The following is a 25728-nucleotide window of genomic DNA, read 5'->3' as shown; positions in this document are numbered from 1 at the left end:
ATAGTGGTGGTTTGTTTTTACAAGTAGAGTTTTAAGAACACAAAAGTTAGGGGAGCAGCTGGGGGGGCAGCCCCCCCCCCCCCCCCCCCCCCCCCCCCCCCCCCCCCACCCCCCCCCCTTTCCCCCTGTAAATCCACCCCTGCAGTGAACAAAGAGTAGCGTAGTCAGCTCACAACCTAATCTCAAGAGTGTTGCATTGGTAGTTACAATCCTGTCAGCCCAATCAGAAAGGTAGAGGGGCGGGACGTAATGGCCGTAGATGGAAGCCATGGGCTAAAGGAGACAATAACGATACTCAGGTGAGCCAGAAGTGTACAGCTGCAGAGAGTAATTCAGTCCAATACTTTGGTGGATGCAGAGTTTACTGACGAGTAACAGACTTTGAGAAGTATGTTTGTGTATGTTTTATACTGCTTTGACATGATGTAGTGGTTTAAAAGGGAGATGCTAAGCATTATTCACACATTAGCACACTAGCAGAATTTGCATTTATTTTCAATGTGGTAGCAGCTAATGTGACTATGTGTTGCTAGTATTTGCTAATGTTACCAGCTAGTTTAAGCTTTCACAGACTCAGTATGAGAAGTAAATGAGCTTGTGAATGAATTAAAGGAGACTAAGAGAGCTGTTTATGTACACAGTGGACCAGGAAATACTCTTTGGACCTAGTGGATGAGTAAAAGTCTCCCATTCAACTATCACTCCGTTAGGACTGTTGTCCGCAGCCTAATTTCATTGACTGGTCGCCTTGTCAACCATCACCCTGCTCTTCACCTTTCGTTCATACTGCAGATGAGAACTGATGGATTTGTGAGTAAAAACTAAAAAGGGGGAACAAGCTTTTATTTTCTTTGCTTGCAGTACCAAGTGAACCAGCCATTTGTTTTCAACGACTCAGGCCTGCAATGGTTTTAATTTTTTTGGTTACAGGACACAATTTTATTTTTGGTTGCAAACTTGAGTGTGTGCTAGTGTGTGTGTGCCCATGCAAAGTTGGTATTTCAAAAAAAGGTCATAGCTGAAATCTGAAATTAAAGGGCAACTATTTATAAGATTGACTTGAACTTTTGGAAAGTGTTATATTGAAAAGGGAAGCACCTTTAAGTGTTTTGAGACATATTTTGTGTGCCTTTTATATTTTATTTATATAAATTTTATTTAACTTAGAATACTGTCTTTGTGTCATATTTGCATCTCTTTGAAGTATTAACATTTCATTAATGTAATTATGCATTAATGCATTTATGTGTTTTGAGTTAAAAAGGGAATATCAAGACAAGAGAAAAAAATAACTTCTTAATGGGATTTAAAATCAATATTTCATATTTTTCCTTTTAAGCGGAGGCAACACCATTGAATTAAAATTCATGAATAAGTTTAAGAGGGATAAAAACAATTACATTTCTCTCCTGTTACACAGGCTAGCACAGTCAGCTATAAATAAGAGTACCCAGGGCCCCGCCCATATAGCTACGTGGGAGGGTGTTACATTTACACTGAATCACAGCAGCAGCAACAGGAAGCTGTTTTCATTGTAAAAGCTGTGATATCCCCTCTGTACTGTCTGTGGTGGAAATTCCTGTGAGCTGAAGAAAAGATGTCCACCAGGAGTCAAGGTTCAGAAGAAGTGAGCTTGATGAGGAAATGAAGAGCAATACAAAGTCAACATGTAGAGCTACACCAGTTCCTGAAGTTGTCTGCCTACAGTTTATATATTCCTAGGTATCACATGGTTTCAACACATTTCTGTACCTTACCCAAATAAAGCCAGTCTATAGTCCTCACCTATATGTGTAAAGACTCTACTGGTCACTGAACCTGAACATGGTCACATGTCTCACTGACCTCCTGCTATCTGTGTCAGATGTTTGCCTCACTCCACTCATCCTAGTCTGGAATTGGATTTGGACAGTTCTCTCTGAGTTCTGCCTTTCCCTTCATCCTTATCTTTAAAACCTTTGTTTTCATAGCTACAGAGGATAGTAGTGGCTCCATCTGGACACTATCAGTCATAGCAAAAGCTAAACAAACAGTGAACAATTGTCTCACACTATGAGGCTTTTATGACCTGTACTTCTTGGAGTGTTAGTGTGGGCCTACAAAATAAGAGAAGCCCCAACTATTACTTTCAAACGAGCCGTCAGAATTTATGTAACTCTGTGATGTCATCGCTCTCAGCTACACCACAAGCCCCGCCCACCTGGACCCAACATCCAACCTTCTAGAATTTGTTTTTTGGATTACTTTTATCTTGCTGTTTGCTGTTTTAATGTTTATGAAACACATTAGGGTGGGGCAGACAATCAACAAGGAGTGAGACAGGACAAAGACAGGAAGTAAAACATCAAGACACAAGGAAAGTAACTACAAAATAAAACAGGAAATGACCAAAATAATACACATAACACAAAAGCTCAAAACATAAAATGTCCGTCATGGCAACCCATGACAGTAAGAGGTTTATATCTGGGCAGAGACATTGATTGTGTGCTTAGTTTAACTTGTATGAATTAATGTTGTAGATTCTTGTTGCTAGAGTTATTGTTTGTTGTGATTGATGGACCACCAAGTCCTTTGCGTCATATTTTGAGGAGTGATTAGACTTGCTGTTTGTAACTGTTCACCGCTCTAGAAGAGTTGTGTGCCCCGTTTCGGGGCCTCTTGTGTGAACCACCGCTGGTAGGAAGCAAGACGCTCAGTCCATGACATATCAGACAACGGGCATACAGCCTCCTGGCCATACGCCCACTCTCTGTGGTCCTAGCATCTGCCACTCTCCTCTCACAGTCACCTGACTCCGCCGTGAGTCGCCTTTCCTCTCCTTCTCCTTTCTCTCTCTCCACCAACACACACATTTAGACCTCCACATACACACTAGACATCCTCCAACACTAGACATGGGTGATGAGGATTTTGAGTTGGGTGAGCACAAAGCCCCGGCCACTAGTCAGCGCTGCTGGTTGTCTAGCCAAGACAAGTCACGTCCACCATTTTGGTTCACGGGGTGTGACCCCCTACAAAGTCACGTCCACCATCTTGGGTCTCACGTCCGCTAGTGTTGTGCTAATTCACACTTAAAAAGGACTATTTCAAAGCTCAGTTCATACAGATGAAATTGAACTAGTTCATGTTCACAGTTCTTTTTTTTTAATTTTGGAACTAAGTTCACAGTTCCAAAAATGAACTATTCATTTGTTTAGTTTTTTTTAATGAATGCACAACACTGACATCCGCCGTCTCCCCCCCACACACACACACAAAATCTGAATGCATTTCCTGTATTGCTGTTGTCTTCTATATGCTTAGTTAGTTGGATGATTGGTAGAATAGTGTAATTAATCAATCAATCAAGGTTCGTTAATGGTTAACTTTGGTTAACTTTGTTGATTACTGTGGAGATTAAATAAGCATTGCTGTAGTTTAAAGAGAAGTCTTTTAGTCCTTATTGTGCATGTTTATTGTGACCTGTGGCTGATTGAGAGTCAGAGCTGGAACTTTACCGTTTTATAGTCACTTGTAGATAGATAGATAGATACATACTTTATTTATCCCCTAGGGGAAATTCATGTGTCCATTAGCTTATTGTTGATAATGATAATGATAGTAATAATAATTATAATACTTATAATAATTAAAACAGTTAATAACAAATGAACAATAATAATTAGATTAGTCCACTTCCTTTGGCTGATGTGTTGTATAGCCTGATGGCAGTGGGAACAAAGGATCTCCTGAACCTCTCTTTTCTGCAGCGCAGTGAGATGAGACGTTTTCTGCACCTGTAGTTGCTTCTCTGTCTTGCCAGACAAGCCAGAGAGGATGGTTGGTATTATCCAAGATGGCCCCAATCTTACATTGCATGTGTCTCTCCACAACAGTCCTGAGTGAGTCCAGACTCCTGCCAAGCACAAACCCAGCCTTTCAGGAGGTCAACTATTTTAGATTTTGGAGTGGATGATGTCCTTTACAGCGGAGGAGGTGAGGGTGGAGCTCAAGAGGCTACGTCCTGGAAAAGCAACTGGCCGGGTGGTGAAATAGAAGAAAATAGAAAATATAAGATTGCACATTAGGCAAGTTTACGTATAAACTCGCACATTCGTCTTACACCATGACCATAAAACCTTAAATGAAACAACATATAAACCTAATGGCACTAATAATTACAGACAGGAATAATACAAGTGTGGATTTCATATTACATCCTTCAAAACCTGAAATTAATCATAATACTAGTGGTTAACTCATCAAACAACATACTAAACATTCCCTAAAGCTAATAGTAATTAAATGTGGATTACACAGTAGTTGTTCGACTGTAATAGTAGTAATATTGACATTCTGGATGTCATGTTGTGTATGTTACCTTGTGTGAAGGATGCTGACAGTGTGGTCACATAAAAGAAATTGTCGTAAAGTCTACATGTTACATTTCAACCATTCGATAGGCTAGAAGTTTGGGATTGACCTATTACATAGAAACATCTCATGAGTTACAGAACAGTTAGATATTTAATTTTATATTCTTCCTCAGATCTGTGTCTGTGATGACTGTTCTGCAGGTCACTTCTCAGGATTGGAATGTGTGTTGTAGTTTATGACTCTTATCTAGAGAGGGACAGAGGAAGGGAGGTTGGCGTGTGTGTGTGTGTGTATGTGTTTCTATTCATACATGGTACAGTGCAGGATTCACACCTTAGTGACAATCAGTCATTTGTGTTACTTTTCCTATATAAGAAACAATGGAATATCAATATGCAGGGTCTTATTGTTACAAACTGGAGTTTTTGCCTATGCTTTCCAGTTTGCCTGGTGTGCTGTCATTGATCCTCTGGAGCTGACCCTTTGACCCTTGGTCTGGTTGAGTGTCTCTCTGACATGCTAATAGCATGGTCTGTTTGTGAGAGAAGAGTCCTTTGTCTCTTGTTTCCTATCAATTTGATAGTTTGATAGTGGGAACAGTAACAAAGTGTCAAGTTTGGGTCCATAATTCTGCATGTCCTTACAATGAACATCTTTTATGGCTTGTGACTGATGCCAGACAGGACTGGCTATTTGGCCATTTTTTCATCTTAAATAACTGAACTGGAAAAATGTTGTATTGTAATTTGTTTAACCTATGAACATTATCTTGGGATCATATTCAAAAGAGTCTGTGAAAAATCACTGTCCATTCAGGAGAATGTATTGTTTTTCTTCAGGAGAAAAACTTTGTGAAAAATGCTCTACAGATGATACATGCACATACACAATAAAGAGAAAAAAGACACAGGGACTTATGTTTCTTTATATGTACAGTTGACATTTATATCACTAATACAAAACCACTGTGGTAAAGTTCATTTATAAAACTAAACCATAACAACAACAACATAAATAGTTCAGAATTCTGATCAGTAAAAATATCTTGGTCCCCTTCCAGCGTCAGGGTGAAGGCCATGGCAGAGTGTCTGCTGATGGAGGTGGAGAATTTAAGGATGTTCTATTGCTTTCACATCTGTCCACTGTTAGACTGGAGGCCCAGCTCTGCACAAATAAATGAACTCTTCAGTCCAACACACAGCGTATCCAAACCCCCCCCCCTCCTGTTGAATACATGGGTCGTCCTGAGGGAGCCTGGGAGTATTAAACCTGCAGAGTTTTACTGGCCTGGGCTTTAGTGACAGTTTCATTATCTCATTATGGTCTAAATGCTGCTTTAGAGGTTCTTCCCCCTGACTGAAGTAATTCCCCTGAGGGAATTACTGGACATACAGTACACACTGTGGATCTGAGGGAGTGAAAATTACAATACTGTAAAATACTGAATATCAGCATAAACACTGCATAAAATCATATCTGCACATAACACATCCAAACAGAACAGAACAACTAAACTTTGGATGTATTTCCAGCCCCTGCTGTTTGGAGTACTGGTCTATGTGGTTTAGTTCTGGATGTAGACCCTGTTGACCCTGTGGTAGGCAGAAAAGGAAGCTTCCAATTCAACTGTATTGGATCACCATTCAAGCTATAATGACTATACAATTTAAACCTTCAATGCATCAAGGAACGACATTCAAGTTTAAATCTCTTCCTCTTTTAGCACAACATTGCTGGATTTTGGCTTATGAATATTCAGGTTTTAGTTCAGTCCCTGTTCAGACCTGGACCAGACAGAGACACAGGCATGCTGGGAACACACTACATTATGAAGTGATCAGACTCAAGAGTTACAAGCCTTTTTTATCTAGTTTACATTTCCCTCAAACACTACAGTACATGAAGGAAGCACAAATGTAGACAGAATTCTGATGTCATCTTCAGACAAGAGTGCGACATTTAATCACTTTACAACTTATTCATTAGTAGAAGTTATAAACAGACACAGTGACACATTAAAGGAAACAGCTAAGAATGAGTGTAGAAACAGGATGACAGTGTCTCCATCCACAGACGTCACAGGGGTCATTGAGGGTATGATGAGGATGAGAATTAGGGATGCCCGATTGATCGGCCACTGATCGCACAAAAATTGGATCGTGGCATCCCTAATGAAGATGATTTAAATCATATGCTATGACCTTCAGTCACCTGATCTCAGTCCAGAACTGAGTGAACTGTGTGAGATGTTGGAATGCTTGTTAGACGGCGCTTTCCACCATCATCATCAAAACATGAGGAAATATGTTTATGAAGAATGGTTCATCCTCCAGTTGTGTTCAGAGACTTGGAGACTGAGACACTTCATGTTGTTTGGTCTTTAATTTGTCTCCGGTCTGTCTGTTTGGTGCCATGCCATGTTGTGTGTTGGTTTATTATTGTCAGATTAGTTACTTTTTATGTGAAAGCCTATAAAGCATATGCTGTTATATAACACAAATACAGCCTCAGTCTTGAGTTGGGTTCAGGTCTGAAATTTGGTGGGTCTGGGTCTCAGTTAGAACTGTAGTTCTGCATAAAGTTTATCTCTGTCCATTTGCCATCTGAACACACCCCTAAGTACCCATGATGCGGTATTAACCATACTTGCTATGGACTTGCTATGGTGCTGACATGAAAAAAATCATATGGCAATTATTTTGACAGATATATATGATTTCAATGATGATGTCATTTTTGTTGGGTCTTGTACCAAACAAACATGTTCCTTACATGTGGAGAATATTGGCGTCTCTGTAGCACCAGATTCATGGTCTGTTGTGATACATTTTAGACAAATTTTTAAAAAATTGCAGCTGCTGTGATTTGGATTTTGTTCTTGGCCATATTGAGATTTCAATAATATTTTGATTAATTATTCAGCTCTACTATGGAGCAAAGTGAAGCGGAGTGTGATGGGTGAGTTACAGGAAATTCCTGTTCTACACACATTGTGGTGTAATGAGGCTGGTTGCTGTAAAATGTGCTCCCAGTGATGGTAGTGAACTTTAAATGCATCAGAAAAGGACTTTGAATCTTCGGTATTCAAGAGGAAAATACTCACATTACAAATTACAAATACTGGTTAAAACGTGGCCGACTGTTTTACTCACATTAGTTCCTAAAGTGATAAAAACACTTTGGAGCTGAGCGGGACATAACAGTCCCTTTCCTCACAGCTGTCAGCCATGTTTCAAGTATTAATACTGGTGATTGAGCTGAGGGGCAGAGCCTTCTGTGAATACAGTAGCACAGTTCAGATCAAAAAGCTGTGATGTTTGTGATGTATATGAGGTAAGAATGAGTGAGTACACTGATAGGATGATGTGTGTCAGCCTCTGTTCCTGTGGTTTGGTGGAAGTTTGTTCATTGTTAACGTCAACGTCGTCCTATTTTTTGTGTGTCTGAATATGCAAATATCTATGTCTATCTATGTGTGAGAGCATGGGAATGTCTGTGTGTGTTCTGTGTGAAGGTGTGTGCTCATTATATTGCTGCTGGGTCAAAACTTTGTCACCTGAAAATAATACATAAGCTTTTATTTGATGAAGCTTTCTTTGTTTTTTTTTTTGTTTTTTTTTAACGATACACTGATTATTGATCATTAACATGGTCATTAATTAGTTATAATTTGTCCTAAAATTTTAGATTGGTTTGGATTGGATTGGTGTTGGTTGAACAGAAGACAAAACAAAACAATGTTTTTCCTCCAGAGCAAAAACATTCACCTTCTATCACCTCCTATATCAAAAAACAATGTTTACAAGTGCTCAGAGGCTGCTTGTGTGTGTGTGTGTGTGTGTGTGTGTGTGTGTGTGTGTGTGTGTGTGTGTGTGTCATGGGATCTGGAGCTGCAGTTCCTCCTCCTCCTCATCCATGTCGCTGGTTGGACCATCTGGGTTTTCAGGACTGAACCGGGTCGACCGCATCTTCCCAAACAGACCAGGACTCTGCTGCTGTCGTCGCAGTCTGGGAGAGAGAGGGCGGATGGGGGTATAAATGTATGTTAGTGAGATACACAGTTACACACACACAAACAGCAAGAGAAAGGTTATGGAGGTACCCACTTGGTGTTGTAATGAATGCCATGTCAGAAGCTGTGAGGACAGGTACACTGGCACAGTGGTGCTTTGTGCTAAGTTGCACCAAATGATAACGCTAGCATGCTGATATTTAGCTGGCATGTTCACTGTGGTCACCATCCTAGTTTTGCGTGTTAGCATGCTAATGTCTGTTAATCAGCGCTACAGATAAGGAACAGCTGAGGCTGGTGGGAATGACATTAGTATTGTAGGTATGTCTGCCCTGTTGATGGTGATGGATGAAAAGTTATGGGATCACCTGATAAATGTGAAGATATCTCACTTGAAGTGAAAATGTTCACCTGCTGTTGACCATATAAAAAGTCAGGGGATCATCACAGTCATCAGAACTCCTCCTCTGGGGACCATTAATATTTTGTATATTTCACATGCACCAAATTGAGCAACAAACAGCAGCTTTAAAATATTGTATTCATGAATTTTACCAGTTGCAAACATCTGCTGGAAACTCAGACTCATTGTGTAACAGATTCTGTCCTCAGTATCTCATCAATGAGGTGAATTGACTGGTGCAGATACAATCAAGACGTGCACAGATCAGTACTGGATCCTGTTCAGCATCAGTCAAGTATACTACCTGACTACAGCTGAAACCACTGACATCAGTGATAACAAATTCATTTATGAGGAAAAGTGAAAACACCAGAGAAGAGCTGATTTCAACAAGTGAAATCTCATTTCACTCTGAGCTGTGTTCACGTCCAATTGATTTAAATTGACTATTGACTGAAGCCAGGTCTATTATGAAACTTATCTGACTAAATGTTAGGGTACTCGGATGGTTTGAGGCACCAAGGCTTCAGGTGAAGTGAATTTAAATCCTCCTCTTTGATTCCTCACTGTCTGAACACACTGTCATTACACCCCTCAGCTCTAAAGCAGTGCGTGAAAAAGGTGTCAAGCTGACCAAGAACTGATTCACATGAACTTAACCATCTCACAGGGAAAATCATGTATCACACTGTCTCACCTCCGCACACATAGACAATCGCTATGGAATGCCATCTAAATGAAATTTAAATATATAAATAAATACAGGTATGACATAAATCCTGACATAAATCAATTATGTAATAAATGTAGAAATATATAAATAGATGAAAATATATAATATTCTATAAATATAGAAGTGAGTCAATTAATAAATATTATTTTTATTTTAGAAATAAAATTTTTATATTTCAGGGTACTTTTATTTTTTCCATCTGTTATATTCAAATGAGGAGGTGTGGTTATCTCAAAGATTCAGACCAAAGCAACAGCAACACAGCAGAACTGAATCACACATTGATCAAGCTCATTGAAAGCTTCTGTGATACTGTCAACATAAATAATAATGTAATTTTATTCCTTTATTTATTCATTTATATTTATTTATTTATTGACTCACTTGTATATTTATGTACATGTATTTATATATTTCTACATTTATAACCTCATTTATTTATTTCAGGATTTATTTCATAGCTGTATTTATTTATTTATGTATTATTATTTATGTATTTATTTAATATTGATTTAGATATGGTTGCTGGACATCTGGCTTCTTGGAAGATACAAAAATTCAGACTGTTCACATAAGAGACCAAGACCATGGTTTCAGTATATAATACAGTCTATAATATACAATATACAGTATACAATATACATAAATAAATACTTAAATTAACTGCATTACTTTTACACAGTTATCAGACAGTTGATGTTACAAATACATCTCTTGAATAAACTGTGTGAACTTCCAGTTAGCAACCAAGCTAACAAACCTTTTAACTGAGTTAGCCAGCTTACCTTCAAACTGTGCTGAAGAAGACTATGTGATGTAGTCAGAAGCCCTAAGAAAAGCTAGTGTGAGCCTTGTGTTGTACTCAAACAATTTAGCATAACACTTCCTTTAGGTTGGGGAGTCCCGAATGAAACTCAAACTTTCCTTTTGACCCCCTTGTTTGGTAAACAGCCACATCTTTCAAATGCTCAAACTTCACCAACCCTACAGACACGTACTTCTGTCTCTGTGAGGACACTCATTGATATAATGCATTCCCTAGACCCTTACCCTACGCTTTAACCCCAACCTAACCTCAACCATCTCAACTAAATGCCTGACCTCAAACCTGATCCTGACCCCAAACCTGATCTTGACCCTAACTTAAACCTAAACCTAGTTCTAACCTGAGCCCTAAAACTTAAAACCAGGCCCCCCTCGACACACACACACACACACACACACACACACACACACACACACACACACACACACACACAGTCGCGAAAAAAAATCCAGAATTAAAGAAAAGCTAAATCTACACCCTCTACAAGAACACACACAGATTTGTGTCAGTCTCTGGAGTTGTTACCATGCCGACACGCCTGTCACTCCCCCACAGAGCCGAGCAACGACAGAGCTCTCTGTTACTATGGTGACCTGCGACTGGGAGCTTGGCGATTGGCTGCCAGACGCCAGAGCAGCGATGTGGAGAAAATGGAGAGAATGCATAGGGAGAGGCAGAGAGCAAGGGGCAGAGGACTGTGCAAAGCTGAAAGAGTGTGAGAGCGAAAATAAGTGTCAAACAATACACACACACACACACACACACACACACACACACACACAAGCTGAATACAGAGATTATACTTTGGTATAAACTTCTTTATGAGATATTCCAGTATCTTTGGATCTTAACAACAGGATACGTTAGTGTAGAAGGTTTTGTGCTGTGTGTTTGACTTGTGAAATCTTAGACTGGTTCAAACTGCATTTAAATATACAAGTATTTCAGGTGTGAGCTGGTAGGGCCACCAAAATAACTTTGACTTCAATACTTGATTTACACCTGGTATTAAAATGTTACCTGTATCTGATAAAAGCCAATGCTAATGCAGGGGTAAATGCACATAGAATACATCAGCCACACCATATCTGGACCACACCTCAACTCCACCTCTTCCAATCAACCCATCTAAAGCTGCAGGTAGCAGCAGTAATGTTAGCTAGCAAGTCTTGCAAGTTAATTTTCATACTGCTTTCTGAGATCCAATCACAGTGAGGGCATAACTGAAATGACGCAAATGCATTTTAACACCAGGTGTACATGCAGAGATGTGTGGATCACATGACATTTTCATTGCCAAGTGTGCTTTAACCTCCATCCTACTATGTCCAGCAGGGGTGTAATACAGGAAATGACATCAAATGTGATTGTTCTATAGTAGTCACTGACATCCTGTCAGAATGTACAGTGCATTCAGAGTACTCAGATATGTGATGTTTCAGCCTCAAGCTAAAATCATTTAAGTTCATTTTTTCCCTACTCAGTCTACACTCAATAATATCCCATAGTGACAAAGTGAAAACGTTTTTTGGGGGGAAATTTACGAAAAAGGAAAAACTGAAATGTCATTATTGACAAAAGCATTCAGACACATTATTATGACACTTCTCTTGATCATCTTTGAGATGTAACTGCAACCTCAACAAAATGTGAAAAAAGTGAATAGAACACTTTCTAAACAGACACGCATCTTCTCTGCTGCCGCTGAGAAGCTCTTCAGAACATCCACCTGAGATCTCTTCTGTTCAAAGTCCTGGACTGGCACCAGTTTGTGTGTTCATGCAGGTTTATATCACCATGTATAAATTCAAGAGAGCTTCTCTGTGCGTGTGTGTGTGTGTGTGTGTGTGTGTGTGTGTGTGTGTGTGTGTGTGTGTGTGTGTCTGTGTCTTACCTTGATTGTAAGTGTTCCAATTGTACCTGCAGGTTCTCAGTCTGCTCCACCTGCTCATCCAGAGATCGCTGCAGTTTCCTGCTCTGGTTATGAGACTCATCCAACTAGACATGCACACACACACACACACACACACACACACACACACACACACACACACACACACACACACACACACACACACACACTTATATTTGAGATTTGCAAGACACAGCATTGACAGGCCACAGGCAAGAACTACATCCATGAATGTGGATGACTGATTGAGTGATCAGGTCTTTATGTCTAACTCGCTCTGTTTGATATGTAGAGTTGGTCAGAGCGGTTAGTACGAAGCCTCGTTTTCAGTTACTCATGTCTGTCATGTTAAAGTTATTGCATTGCATGTTTTACACAATGCTTTTATTGTTGTGCTGCAGTAAGAGTATTGTCTCATTTCCAGTTGCTGGTGTTTCTGTTGTTTACATGTTATTCAGATCTGCTAGTTTCTTTAGCAGTTACCAATGACTTCTCTCTCGCTCCCCCTCTCCTGCTGTCTCTGCTCAGTGTGTCATATGTTTAGTTATTCCTCTGCCTCCTTTAGCAATAATATAATGTAATATAATAATGTAATGAAAGTTTATTTGCCGAAATGCAGGCGAGGCTTAGTGAACTGGAGGTGCTCCTCCTCTTTCCAGCAGTTCCCAAGCAGCTGGAAAGCCAGGACGACTGGGTGACTGCCTGTAACAACCAAAGGCTTAGGGCTCCTAAGCCTTTGGTTCACACCACCGTTGTGCCAACGAAATAGCATCATTGTGGGGCACCTCCGTGACTCACCTGGTAGAGCGTATACCACATAGGCTTAATCCTAACCTCAGCGGCCATGGGTTGGAGTCCAACTCGTGGCCTTTTGCTGCATGTCCTCCCCTCTCTCTCTCCCTGACTTTCCTGTCTCTCTTTCACTGTGCTATTACAATAAAAAAGGCAAAAATGCTAAAAAAAATTTTTAAAATAGCATCATTACATTGTTGAATATATTAAATTAAATGGCATGCAGAGTATATGACAGGCACCAGGAGTTTATCCCACGTCTCAATGAATGATTGACAGACACACAGAGAGGGCCAGGTGAAAACTTTATAGATTCATTGACTGACTGATCTTTGTGGCAGCCCAGCAGGAATCCTCCTAGTGCTCCTGAAGGCCAGTCAGACTGTGGAACAGTCTGTAGAAAGTCTGTACAAACAACAATAAAATCTTGTGCTTGTATGACAACAACCTATTTATTTTTATGCTGACAGCTATTGCACTTTGACATTATTTTCTTTTAAATGCTGAAGTTTATAAACGAGTGTTTAGGCATTCCAGGCTGAGTGAACCAATGTTCGGTTTTATTTTTTTATATGTTGAATCAGATTTTCTGAATCTCTACAAAAAACAATGGTGTGTCAGAATGTTCACAGAGTTGTGACAAAAGCATCTCTGACTATGATGCATTTTTTACTATAAGTCCAAAAACACATATGCAGCCATGTTCCTACCTCATCCTCGGCTTGTCCCAACTCTTTTTTCAGCTCCTCCACCCTCAGCCGTAGCTTCTTGACTTCAGCCTCGTGACTTTCCACTCTCCGGTTGGCGTGGGCGAGCTCCGCCGTCTTCTCCTGGAACTGCTTCTTCAGCTTAGCGTGAATGTGGCGAAGGTCGGCCAGCTCCTGAGGACACAGTGGACAGACAGAGAGGATTTAGACTTCCATATTCGCATCTCATTTGCTACTAAAAAATAGCAGCTGATTAATCAGTTCATCATTTAAATAATTTCTGAAGCAAGAATTGAAAAACAATGAACTAAAAGATCAAATATTCAGTTATGTAAATGAATTTAAAAATAATCATTAGTTGCAGCTATAATTGAAAATGTCCCTGACTGACTGACTGACTGACTGATCATAGTTCCACCACTGGTCAACTGAATGCCACAAGACTGAGTTGGAGTTTTCTCATTGGCCATTGCTTTTTTGAAATGAACTGGCACAAACAGTTTCTGTTGGGGGGTTGGCAGGGTTACAACTTAGAGGATTTGTCTCTAGATTTAGAGACTTTTTTTCCAAACAAGATTGGGTTTAAACCAGAGACTACTATAATGGTGAACTGTTTTTCCTCCAAGCTGCTAAACAAACCCCCCTCCCTCCCCTGACCACATTCCTTCTGTCTAGTATTTATTTTATTCCCAGTAACTGTTGTATTCTATTTTTCCTTATATTCTGCACTACATGACTCAGGGGGAAGCTCCACACATAATTTTGGTGTTTTATGCAATGACAATAAAGACACTTGACTTGACTTTTACTATTAAAGAAGCTCATGAGGGCGTTACTACTGAGAGCTGTAGGAATAATGGGAGTTGAACCATGGAGTTAACCTCTTCCTCTTTAGAGGGGCAATAGAGATCCAGTAAAGACATCTTTCTTGATGATCTGTTGGAGCAACAGTCTGTACAGTTAGTACACTGGCTGTCTGGGGCCTATAAAATAGTCTAATCCTCCACAAATGATAGATGGTGAAAAAAAGTCTTGTTTCTGTCTGTATACACCTTAACAGACAGTCCGTCCTGGTTGAAATGTTTCATACAGCCAATGGAAAGGCTGTGAATGAGAAAGAAAGATGAAAAATTCAACATAGCAAAGCCAGTTTTTCCTTCTTAAAACATCCCTGCCACAATCTGCAGGCCTCTCAATGGAAACATCATGCTGTTTTCCAACCTATGTAAATTTTTTAGTCTCATCTCTTCATCAGGCTGTAGTTTTAGGTGACTCCACAGATCTGACTTCAGATCAGCTATGGGAAGGTGTATTTCACAGGAAGATAAAGGTGAACCATGAGAGCAAAGACTGACTACACGAGACGGAGCACACAAATCCAGACAAAATCATAAGTTCACGAACATGTCATTGTTTTGGCGAACTGTTTAGCAGTGAAGGGAGAAAGATTAATTGTGTATGAAAGGAGTCTGGTGTTCTATATTTGAAGTTTGATCAAACATTTAGTGAAATAGAAAATGATGTGCATACAGTAGTAAATACAGTCAGACACTGACTGTGGACTCATCGTTTGACAGATCTGAGCAGTGTTTGAAACATGTGATATCTACTATCCAAAGAATGTCTGTGTCAGTTTTGGTAGCATTTAAATGAAGACTTATGGAGCTAGACGTTGATTGATTTTGCATATTTTGAAAACTATAAAGTCACAGACTTCTGAATTGGACATATGTTACAGTGAGACAAACATTGTTACATCTGTGGATGTGCTGAAAAAGGACACATGACTTTTTTGAATTTTCATAGTTTGGAAGGTGAAATTTAGATGTGCTGTAATAAGACACACCCATCAGTCATTAATCAACTGAGTCATAAATGTAAATGTTTGTAAAAAAGTAGCAGCTAGTGCAAATAGCTGACCATTATCATGGAAGAGATAAATCATGAAGAGGATTTTAGAAAAGTGGTTTTGTCTCATCTTTGTTTGCGGCTGCCAATGAGCCAGAATGAGATTGGAGTTCAACTGTCCAAACTGAGGTTAATCCAAGAAATTTCTCTGGGCAGGTCCATTCTGTTGAGAGAGACCCCAATACTTTTTTCACTCTCTTTGATCGTGTAGATGATGCAAAAAAATTGGCCGGATGCAGAGAGGCGTACATCCTGCGTCAGTGGGTCCTTGCTGGGACCAAGAGGCTTATACAATTATATGTGCTGAGGAGGATTTGGATTATGGGACGGTGAAGTCAGCTGTGTTTAAAGCATATGAGTTGGTCCCTGAGGCATTTGGTGAAGGGTGATAAGCGAACAAATATGGAGTTTGTCTGTGATTTGTCCTCCCATTTTCACCATTGGTGCTCAGCTGCTAAAGTTGATAATTTTTTCTTTGTGAGCTGGCTGTGTTAGAGCAGTTTAACATTCCCCAACACACTGCTACTTATGTAAGCAATGTATGTACTGACATATAAAGGTTTTCCAGAGATGTGCTCAGTGGGGGGTGGAAAAATCAGTATGATGGCTGATGGATGGCGGTCCTGTGGAGGTCCAAAGATTTCTAAGACTGGTCTGTTTGGTTAGCCTGCATTTATGGGGTGACCTGAGGGTGTAATTCCTGCTGTGGGGAGGGTCATTGGAGGTTAAGGATAACTGTAATTTTCCAACGCATGCTCCAGCTGTGCTCTATGGTTTCAGGAGGGACACCGGTGTGTGGGGACCTGTGGGCGCTGGTTCTGGCTTTGAGCTGTTGACAGACAGAGACAAAGAGACAGACACAGACAGACACACACAGATATAGACACTGACAGAGAGACACTGACAGACAGACAGACAGACAGACAGACAGACAGACAGACAGACAGACAGACAGACAGACAGACACTGACAAAGAAACAGACAGAGAGACAAAGACAGGAACAGACACAGACAGACACAGAGACCCAGCTGTGTCCCCTGTCTGTTATCAGTAAAACAGAAGCTCTGAGGTCTCCACTGTTCACCTCAGAGCACACAAACAGGCCACAAACCTCCATATTCCCTCCAGCTTCATCATTTGAAGACTATGTAATGAATGCCTGAAAGGGCAGAGGAGGGAGAGGAGAAGAAGACGAATGGGAGGAGGGGGAGAAGCTATTGAACATGAGGGATTCCAGAGTGATCTATAGGTATGAGTGTCTGTCTATACTTCTGGAGATGTGTGTGTGTGTGTGTGTGTGTGTGTGTGTGTGTGTGTGTGTGTGTGTGTGTGTGTGTGTGTGTGTGTGTGTGTCTGTCTGTCTGTTAGTTACGCCACACAGCCTGTTAAATGTTTCCCCTTGACTAGAGAGACCCTGAAGTCTGCCACTACATCTTCTCCACTAGACACACACAAACACACACACACACACACACACACACACACACACACACACACACACACACACACACAGATTTGTGCCCTAAAATACTGTATGCTCACACATTCATCCTTTAATGTGATATGTGGGAATAACGTATATGAGTACAGCTACTTCACACTAGTGTGAACACACAAAGAATCAGTGTAACTCTCCCCTCCCCCTCTGCCACACTGAATTTAGGATTAATTTAGACAGTTAAGTTGGTCAAAAAGGCTGGGTCTGTGCTTGGCAGGAGTCTGGACTCACTCAGGACAACAGTCCTCTCTCCTGTTGTGGAGAGACACATGCAATGTAAGATGGAGGCCATTTTAGACAATACCAACCACTCTCTCCACAATATTCTGGCAGGACAGAGAAGCAGCTACCGCTGCAGCACTGCGCTGCAGCACAGAGAGGTTCAGGGGATCCTTTGTTCCCACTGCCATCAGGCTGTAGAACACCTCAGCCAAAGGAAGTGGACTAATTATGTGCCTGTAATGCAATAGCATTTAAGGCATTTATTATTATTCTGCATACTTATTAGTGGGAATGCTGAGGCATTCACACTATTGTTCTTCAAATCTTTATATTTTATTATTATTGGTGGGATGCTGAATGAAGCAATCCCACCAACAATAACTACCACTATATGTTGTTTTCAGGTCAAAAATAATGTTTGTTTGTTATTCAAATCTTTATCATTATTATTATTCCGCCTTTTTACGGTCTCTAACTACTCCTTTAAACTGTTTAACTATCAAAATGTTCAACTTTTTCTGTAGATTATTGGATGTATTCAACTTTTTGATATTATTTATAATTTTTGAAATATTAATCTTATGAATTTTTGTTTGCCTTTCAAATGAATAGAGACCATGTTCAAATCCTTGAAATCTTCAGCTTCTTTAAACTTGAACTATGTCAGCATACTTTCAGCTACAGACTTCATTCAACCTTTAAACTGTAGACAAGCCTTTCAGCTATTAAGCTTGTATTCACATTTTTGAATTACCACAGGTTTAGTTTCAAGCTTTTTTCTGATCATTTTTGAGTTTATAATGGGTGTGTATTGCACGGAATGTTTGAGGCTAAAGTGGATGATATCATCGCCAGAGTAGGAGAAGCTCTAGAAGTCCTCTGAAAAGATTTTGTTTAACTCGTCCTCATGGCCACATATTTCGGTCTTCACAAATAATTTCTTCCTCATTAGTAAAAAGTTTGCCCCTGTTTCATAGAAATTGTCAACCTTAGTATACTGACAGAATTTGAAATTTGACCCTGCGAGCACCCCCAAACTCTCCAATAGATTTCAATACAAATTCAGGAGGGTTAGGGTCATTTTGCTGATGTACCGTTTTGTATTAAATGGCAGGAGTTTGAGAGGTTCGCTGACCCTTGTCACCCTTTGTATGAGCTCTGTGTCTTCAACAGCCACTCTCTCTCTTACACACACACACACACACACACACACACACACACACACACACACACACACACACACACAAACTGGAGATATATACACATACACACATACACACACCACACACACATACACACACACACACACAAACAGACATGATGCTTTCCATCACAGTCTATATGGTCATAGGAATCAGTGAAAACAGGTCACATTTTCTGTATTGCTCAAAAGTGTAAAATAGCCTACTATAAGGCCCAGAATCATAGAGGGAGATGACAGTTACACTGATGTTATACTCGACATCCTCCTTTTACTTTCTTTCGGTTGTTAACTACTACTGCATACTTTGTGCTACATAAACCGTTCAACTATCAAAACTTTCAGCTTCCACAGGAGAAGTATCCTTTTTGATACTAATCAGCAGTTTTGAAATAATAAGCTTTTTCTGCAATTTATACAATGTAAGTTAACACTAGAACCGCCAAGATGGTGTGACAGACCGTTTGAGTTTTTATTATGTAAATAACTTTGTTTAAATAAAAACTACAGGTCTCTCACTCCGTGACTTTTCCTAAATATATGTTTTTGATGTTTTCTGAAGCCTAGAAGGTATTAAAATAAAAAACAAAAGATTTCTGATCATTAATTCTTCGGACCGCCATAGCGGTCATATGGACCGCTGGGGTCAGCTGCGGCCATAGGAATCATTACAATGTTTCTATTTATTCGTGGTTTTTGTGCTTCTGTTTTTTTTCACTTATTGTTTTCATTTAACATTAGGTCTACATTTTTATATGCGGATCTGGAGAGAGAGCAAGAGTCACTTTCACAGAACCTTAGGGAGGGGGAAGCTGATGGTTTAGTGATAAGGAAAGTCACTGTCGGCTGGCACATCTGTCAGCATGTCCACTCATGACGCAGCCACTTTGCGAACTTTATTTTGTGAGTACAAACTAGACCTTGATTTTGTAAATAGTTGGTTTGTAGGCTATAAACAGTAAGCAACATCTAAAATCATCCTCATTTATAATGAATAAAGAATTATAATACAGCCTAATACATCTCAACTGTGCTGCCGGCGGCTGTCCAGTACACACACCACACCGGTCTCTGTGCGAGCTTGTAGGCTATAGGTCCAAAACTTTATACTGTTCACAACACTGCCAGCTGTGAAGCGATTTTTCAGCTTATTCATATCTTAAAGTTTCGACTATGGATGTAGTTCATCTTTCTGTTACTTCTACAAATGATTACTTCTTCATATTTCTAAGGCTTTCCACTCCTACTTCCACCTATGGTGGTAAATAATTTGGCTTTCAAGTTTTTCAACAACACGTTTCAGTTCTCAGATTTTGCAGCTAATGGACTTCAGCTCCTCCAGTTTAACATTTTGGCATCTAATTTTTCAAAGCATACTCAGAAATTTCTTTCAGGTGTGACATTAAAAGTTTTGCTTGTACATTTCTTCCTTCTTAGGTTTTTTTTCATCCAATTTAGGCCATTTAGCTTTCAACTAACATGTTTTTCTGTTTTTCACATTTTATATATTTTCTAGAGTTTTGTGCTGTTTGTTACAGTTTCCAACACAAACTTAGGCGTTTTTCCACCATTTCATACCATTCAACCTCCAGTTTACAATTTCTGCTTTTAATCTTCAGCCATTGCTTGAGCAACTTTAGCATTGCTTCAGCAGTTGCTTCAGCATTTTCAGCTTTGCTTCAGCAATCTCATTCAGCTTTCAGCATTCACACGCATTTTCAGCAGAAAATGCATTTTTTTGTTCTCTTTATTGGTGGGATTGCTGAATGAAGCAATCCCAGTATATGTTGTTGTCAGGTCAAAAACGAACATTCCATTTATTATTATTATTATCCTTCCAACCCATTTTTTGGCCCACTACTAGTCCCTCATTCTTTGTCTTGAGTGAGACATTCCACACATTACTTTTCTCAGTGATATGTCTAATTATTTTAAATAAAAATTAAATAATAATAAATAAAATATTAATCGTTTTGTCAGACTTTTTACAATGGGAGTCCATGGAGAGTTTGTTCAAATCCTTGAAACCTTTCTCCTCTTTGAAACTCAACTACTTTGCCATACTTTTAGCTACAGACATCATTTCATCTTTAAACGGGTCCCAAGACCCAAGCTATTTAAATTGAATTAAACTTCTTGATAGCAGTACAGTACAGTATTTCATTTATCGCAGTTTTAGTTTTATTCTTTTTTTCTGGTCATTTTTGAGTTTATAATGGGTGTGTATTGCATGGAATGTTCAGGGCTAGGGTGGGTGACATCACTGCTAGAGTGGGAGAAGGGATTAAAATCCTCTTAAACTCACAAATTTAGGCTCCCAAATAAGTAATAATAAATAACTAGAGAGAGACTCACAGAATTTGAATTGTGCCCTTTCAAAGTGGTGGGTTACCATTTAACTGCCCCATTCACTGTAATGTAAAATGAGAGTAGAAAATCAAGAGGAAACAGGAAGGGAGGCATTTTTTAAATCATTGCATAGGCCACATTTTTGGCATCACAGACAAGCATTTTATATGACTGTAATCAGCAATGTCTCCTCTCTCAGAAAATCTAAAAATTCATGTGATAACAGTTACGATATTTCACTGAAAAGCCTCAGTTCGAGAGGTATATTTCAATTGAATCTCTGTCCCACTCAGTCAAACCATAGCAGTTAAAATCACCAGGGCAACCTCTGAGTGCAGGAAATGGGCTGAGGTGGATCAAATGACTTGATTAGAGACTCCTCTGATATCTGTGGTGATTATCAACCACTTTACTGACATTTCTATTTAATTCAGGAAAGATTCGGCAGTTAATTTCAGTTTGTCATGTTAACTGACTCCACATTACATATAGTGTAATTGGTAGATTACTTTGGAGCTACTTTTGACTCCAAAGACAGGTACTTTATATCACTGCATTGAGCAGAGTCTCCTTTCTCAGAAAACACATGGTTTTAGCTGATAGGATTTGATAGTCTTTGATTGGCAAGCCAGAGGTTGAAAGGTGTGTCTCAGCTGAGACCAGGTCTCACTCAGTAGGAATTGAGCACTTAGGATCACCATGGCAACCTCTGAGTGCAGATGGACAGACAGAGGTGATTCAGATCAGCTAATTAGACAAATTGGTGACAGCCAGAGCCAGAGGCATATTGGTTTCAGGATGTTCGTCCATCCAGAAGGAAAAACGTCCCATTCTGGTGGACACGACATCTCAGAAACACCTTGATGGAACTTCATCAAATTTGGTACAATTGTTCAATTAGACTGATTAGATTTTGGTGGTCAAAGGTCAAGGTCACAGTCGCCTCACAAATCATGATTTTGGTCTCATGAGCGCAATATCTCCAGATCTCCACAAGGCAATCCCTTCAAATTTTGCACAAATGACCATGTGGACTCCCAAATGAAGTGATTGGTGGCCATTACTCAAGACTAACACAGACAGAGTTAGTGGCAACTCCGTTTTAAACGTTAGTTGCAGGCATTTAACAATGAAGCTCAGTATCAGATTTTTCTCAGCAGTCAGCAAGGCAGTTTAGCTTCAACTTGGGCAGAAGCAGCAATCCCACCGCAATCTTGGGAAATTGCATTGTTTAGTTACTGTAGTACTATTGTTCTTCAAATCATCTTCTTTTATTCTTACTTCTTCCGCCTTTCTACAGTCTCCAACTACTCCTACATACTTTTTTGTGCAAAAACCATTCCACAATCAAAACGTTCAGCTTGTTCTGTACATTATCGGATTTATAGAACTTTTTTCAACTATTTATAATTTTCAAGATATTAAGCTTTTTCTGCAATTTTTTTGCCATTAAAATGATAGATAGATAGATAGATGGATAAATAGCTCATTGTTGATAATAATAATAATAGTAATGGTAATAGTAATAATAATAACAATTCATAATAAATAAACAATAATAATTAGATTAGTCCACTTCCTTTGGCTGAGGTGTTGTATAGCCTGATGGCAGTGGGAACAAAGGATCTCCTGAACCTCTCTGTTCTGCAGCGCAATGAGATGAGATGTTTGCTTCACCTGTAGCTGCTTTTCCGTCCTGCCAGTATTTTGTGGAGAGGGTGGTTGGTATTGTCCAAGATGGCCTCCATCTTACATTGCATGAGGAGAAAATAAAGGAGAAAATAGTGGTGGTGTGAGGAGCAGTGAGCAGTGATGGCTGGCATTAGGGGAGTGACTCTGGGACGCCAGTGATCACTGTCTAGCCTCCTGGAGGTGTCGTGGGACCAACTAGACGAAACACTGGTGAAAGGAGGTTCCCACCTGATGACCCCAAAGACATGTTAGTTATCACTGCTCATTAGTCTGTGTAGCTGAATTAATAGTTATCATAGGACTTAGGATGTTAAGCTTAGGGAGCTATTCACTGAGTCTGGTCCAGTTTCTACAGCACAAGTTTCTTGTGTTTATCTTAAATTCAAAGCTAGCCTAGCTAGTGACTGCTGTGAATAGGGCAGCTGACAACAAGGGAAAGACCATGTGACAGCCTGGATAGACAGCTGACAGGAGGCAAAGACCCCAAGGGTGCTGCCATGGGCTAGCAATCCATGGTAGCAGTGGCGAGGCCTAGCATCTTTGTCACAGCCAGCATAAGCTACGTCAGTTATAAGGAAAATACCCCAAGGGTCAGCGAGAGCAGGGGTGGAAGATGACCCACAGGCAGACTACACGGCAACAGACACTTGAATGGACACGAGTATGACTTGGATATGCGACTCAGTGAAGGATAGGGGCATGGACCTATTCTCTAGGACTAGAACTGGGCAGAATAGTTCTCAGGGTGACGTGAGCGTAGCTGGAGAGAATAAAAATGTTAGACTAGAGGGAAACAAGCTCCAGATTTGTCCTTGTGGCTGGCAGAAAGTAACGTCAGTTAGAGGCCTTAGAATGCATCAGGGAAGAAAGAGATGTGTTGCAAAGGAAAGGCAGTGTGGCCGCATCGATCGATACTTTCTAAGAAGTCAATCGAATAAATCGGATGAAGTCCAGCGACAGGTAGAAAGCCACAGTTCGAAGGATATCAACAACACAGCTACAGAGGGGGAAGAGGAGACGACAAGAGGGGATGCAGCTGAGACTGAGGTGAATAGGCCAGTCAGAGAGAGAAATATGGAGCAGAAAACTAGAGTTAAATGGCCGAGGGCAAATAGCAAGAAAGAATGGGAGTCAGTCAATAGAGATTTGTCATTAATTTTAAGCAGACTAGGAGGAAATGCAAGCGATAGACTAGAGAAGATGGGAGATATAATCTACTCTTATGGTGCAGAAAGATTTGGGGTGCAAGACAGAAAGAGAGTTGAAAGAGTACAGCTAGTTAAGTCTAGACGACAAAGGGAAATGGAGAAATTAGTTAAGGAAAGAAGACAATTAAGAAAGCAGTGGAAAAGGGCAACAGAGGAAGAGAGGGGGGGAATCGACGTGTTGCAAGAAGATTTGAGAGGCAGGCTAGCAGTACTTAGAAGGGCTGAATATCTTAGGAAAAAGAGAAAGAAGAAAGAATATGTAAGGACAGCGTTTTACAGGGACCCCTTCAAGTTTGTTAAAGGATTGTTTAACCAGGAAAAGGGAGGGCAGCTTAAAGCAACAAAGTTAGAAGTGCAAAAGTATTTAAGAAACACGTATTCAGACTTGGAGCAGAATAAAGTAGTAGGCCTCCCACCTGACATGCCACCATTAGGACAGATAGTTCATGAGATGGATGTTAGACCACCCAGGTGGAAGGAGGTTGAGGAGGTAGTCAGGCGTGCAAAGGCTTCTTCGGCCCCAGGGCCAAATGGAGTCCCCTACCGGGTTTATAAAAGCGCACCTGATATCCTAAAGTTTTTGTGGAGGCAATTAAGAATAGTTTGGGAGAAACAGGTTATTCCTAGAGCATGGCGTAGGGCAGGAGGTGTTTTTATTCCTAAGGAGAAGGAATCCTCAGACCTGAGTCAGTTTCGCATGATCTCGCTACTTAATGTGGAGGGGAAGATCTTCTTTAGCATAGTCGCACGGAGATTAGCTAGTTATTTAGAAAGGAATAGCCTAATAGATACTGCAGTACAGAAGGCAGGAATACCAGGTTTCGCAGGGTGTATAGAGCACACTAGCATGATTTGGCATCAGATTCAGGCAGCCAAGACAGAGAAAAGAGACTTGCATGTCATATTTTTGGATCTAGCAAATGCGTTTGGTTCAGTGCCACATAGCCTTATTTGGGAGGCGTTTGATTATTTTAGAGTGCCTGGAGTAGTGGTTAATTTAGTAAGGTCGTATTTCCAAGACATTAAACTATGCGTAAGTACAGCAGGCTTTACGACAGGGTGGCAGAGGCTAGAAATAGGCATTATGGCAGGGTGCACGATTTCTCCATTGGCATTCACAATGGCGATGGAGGTAATCATTAGGGCTTCTAAGTGGGTTGTAGGTGGAGAGAGGCGGCAGGATGGGATGCGCCTTACACCAATTAGGGCCTACATGGATGACATGACGTTGATAACTACAACGGTGCCATGTATGAAAAGAGTACTTGAGAGACTTAATAAAAACTTAAAGTGGGCTAGTATGAAAATTAAGCCTAGTAAGTCTAGAAGTATCTCATTAAGTAGAGGGAAGCTAAGTGATAGGAAGTTTGTAATAGACGAAGAGGAAATTCCAATAATTAGGGAAAAATCAGTAAAGAGTCTAGGTAGGTGGTACAAGGCAGACTTGAAGGACGGAGAACAGGTAGTGCAGTTTCGGAAAGATGTTGCCGAGGGACTGGATAGAATAGATAAATCAGGGCTTCCAGGAAAATTGAAGTTGTGGTGTTTGCAGTTCGGATTATTTCCCAGACTGATGTGGCCAATGTCTGTTTATGAGATTCCATTATCTGCTGCAGAAAAAATGGAAAGATTAGTTAGCTTTTACATTAGGAAGTGGCTAGGTGTTCCTAGATGTTTAAGTACGGTGGCACTGTATGGGAAAGGCATACTTCAGCTCCCAGTAACTAGTGTAGTGGAGGAGTTTAAATGTACTAAGGTTAGGACAGAGCTCCTGTTATCTGGGAGTAAAGATGTGGTAGTCAGTAAGGTGGTTCCAAACCCAATCAAGGGGAGAAAGTGGAATCCAAGAATGGCAGTGCAGGAGGCAGAAGCAACGCTCAGGCATACAGAGATTGTGGGTAATGT

The 25728-nt window shown here is 40.2% G+C and overlaps 1 protein-coding gene across 1 annotated transcript in view; it reads right to left on the bottom strand.

The window, feature by feature from the left end:
• Nucleotides 1-8234: 8234 nt before the first annotated feature.
• ccdc102a (coiled-coil domain containing 102A) overlaps nucleotides 8235-25728 on the bottom strand; it is a 118714-nt gene continuing 101220 nt past the window's right edge. The window contains exons 8-10 of the mRNA XM_022745497.1: nucleotides 13748-13918; nucleotides 12228-12331; nucleotides 8235-8367 (exon numbers count right to left, since the gene is read on the bottom strand). Of these exons, the coding sequence (XP_022601218.1) occupies nucleotides 8235-8367; nucleotides 12228-12331; nucleotides 13748-13918 (408 nt within the window). The remainder of the gene's footprint in view (nucleotides 8368-12227; nucleotides 12332-13747; nucleotides 13919-25728) is intronic.

Source organism: Seriola dumerili, unplaced genomic scaffold (genome assembly GCF_002260705.1).
Source record: "Seriola dumerili isolate Sdu_G_001 unplaced genomic scaffold, Sdu_1.0 BDQW01000003.1, whole genome shotgun sequence".
Lineage (NCBI taxonomy): Eukaryota > Metazoa > Chordata > Actinopteri > Carangiformes > Carangidae > Seriola > Seriola dumerili.
This window is presented reverse-complemented; position numbering and strand designations above follow the sequence as displayed.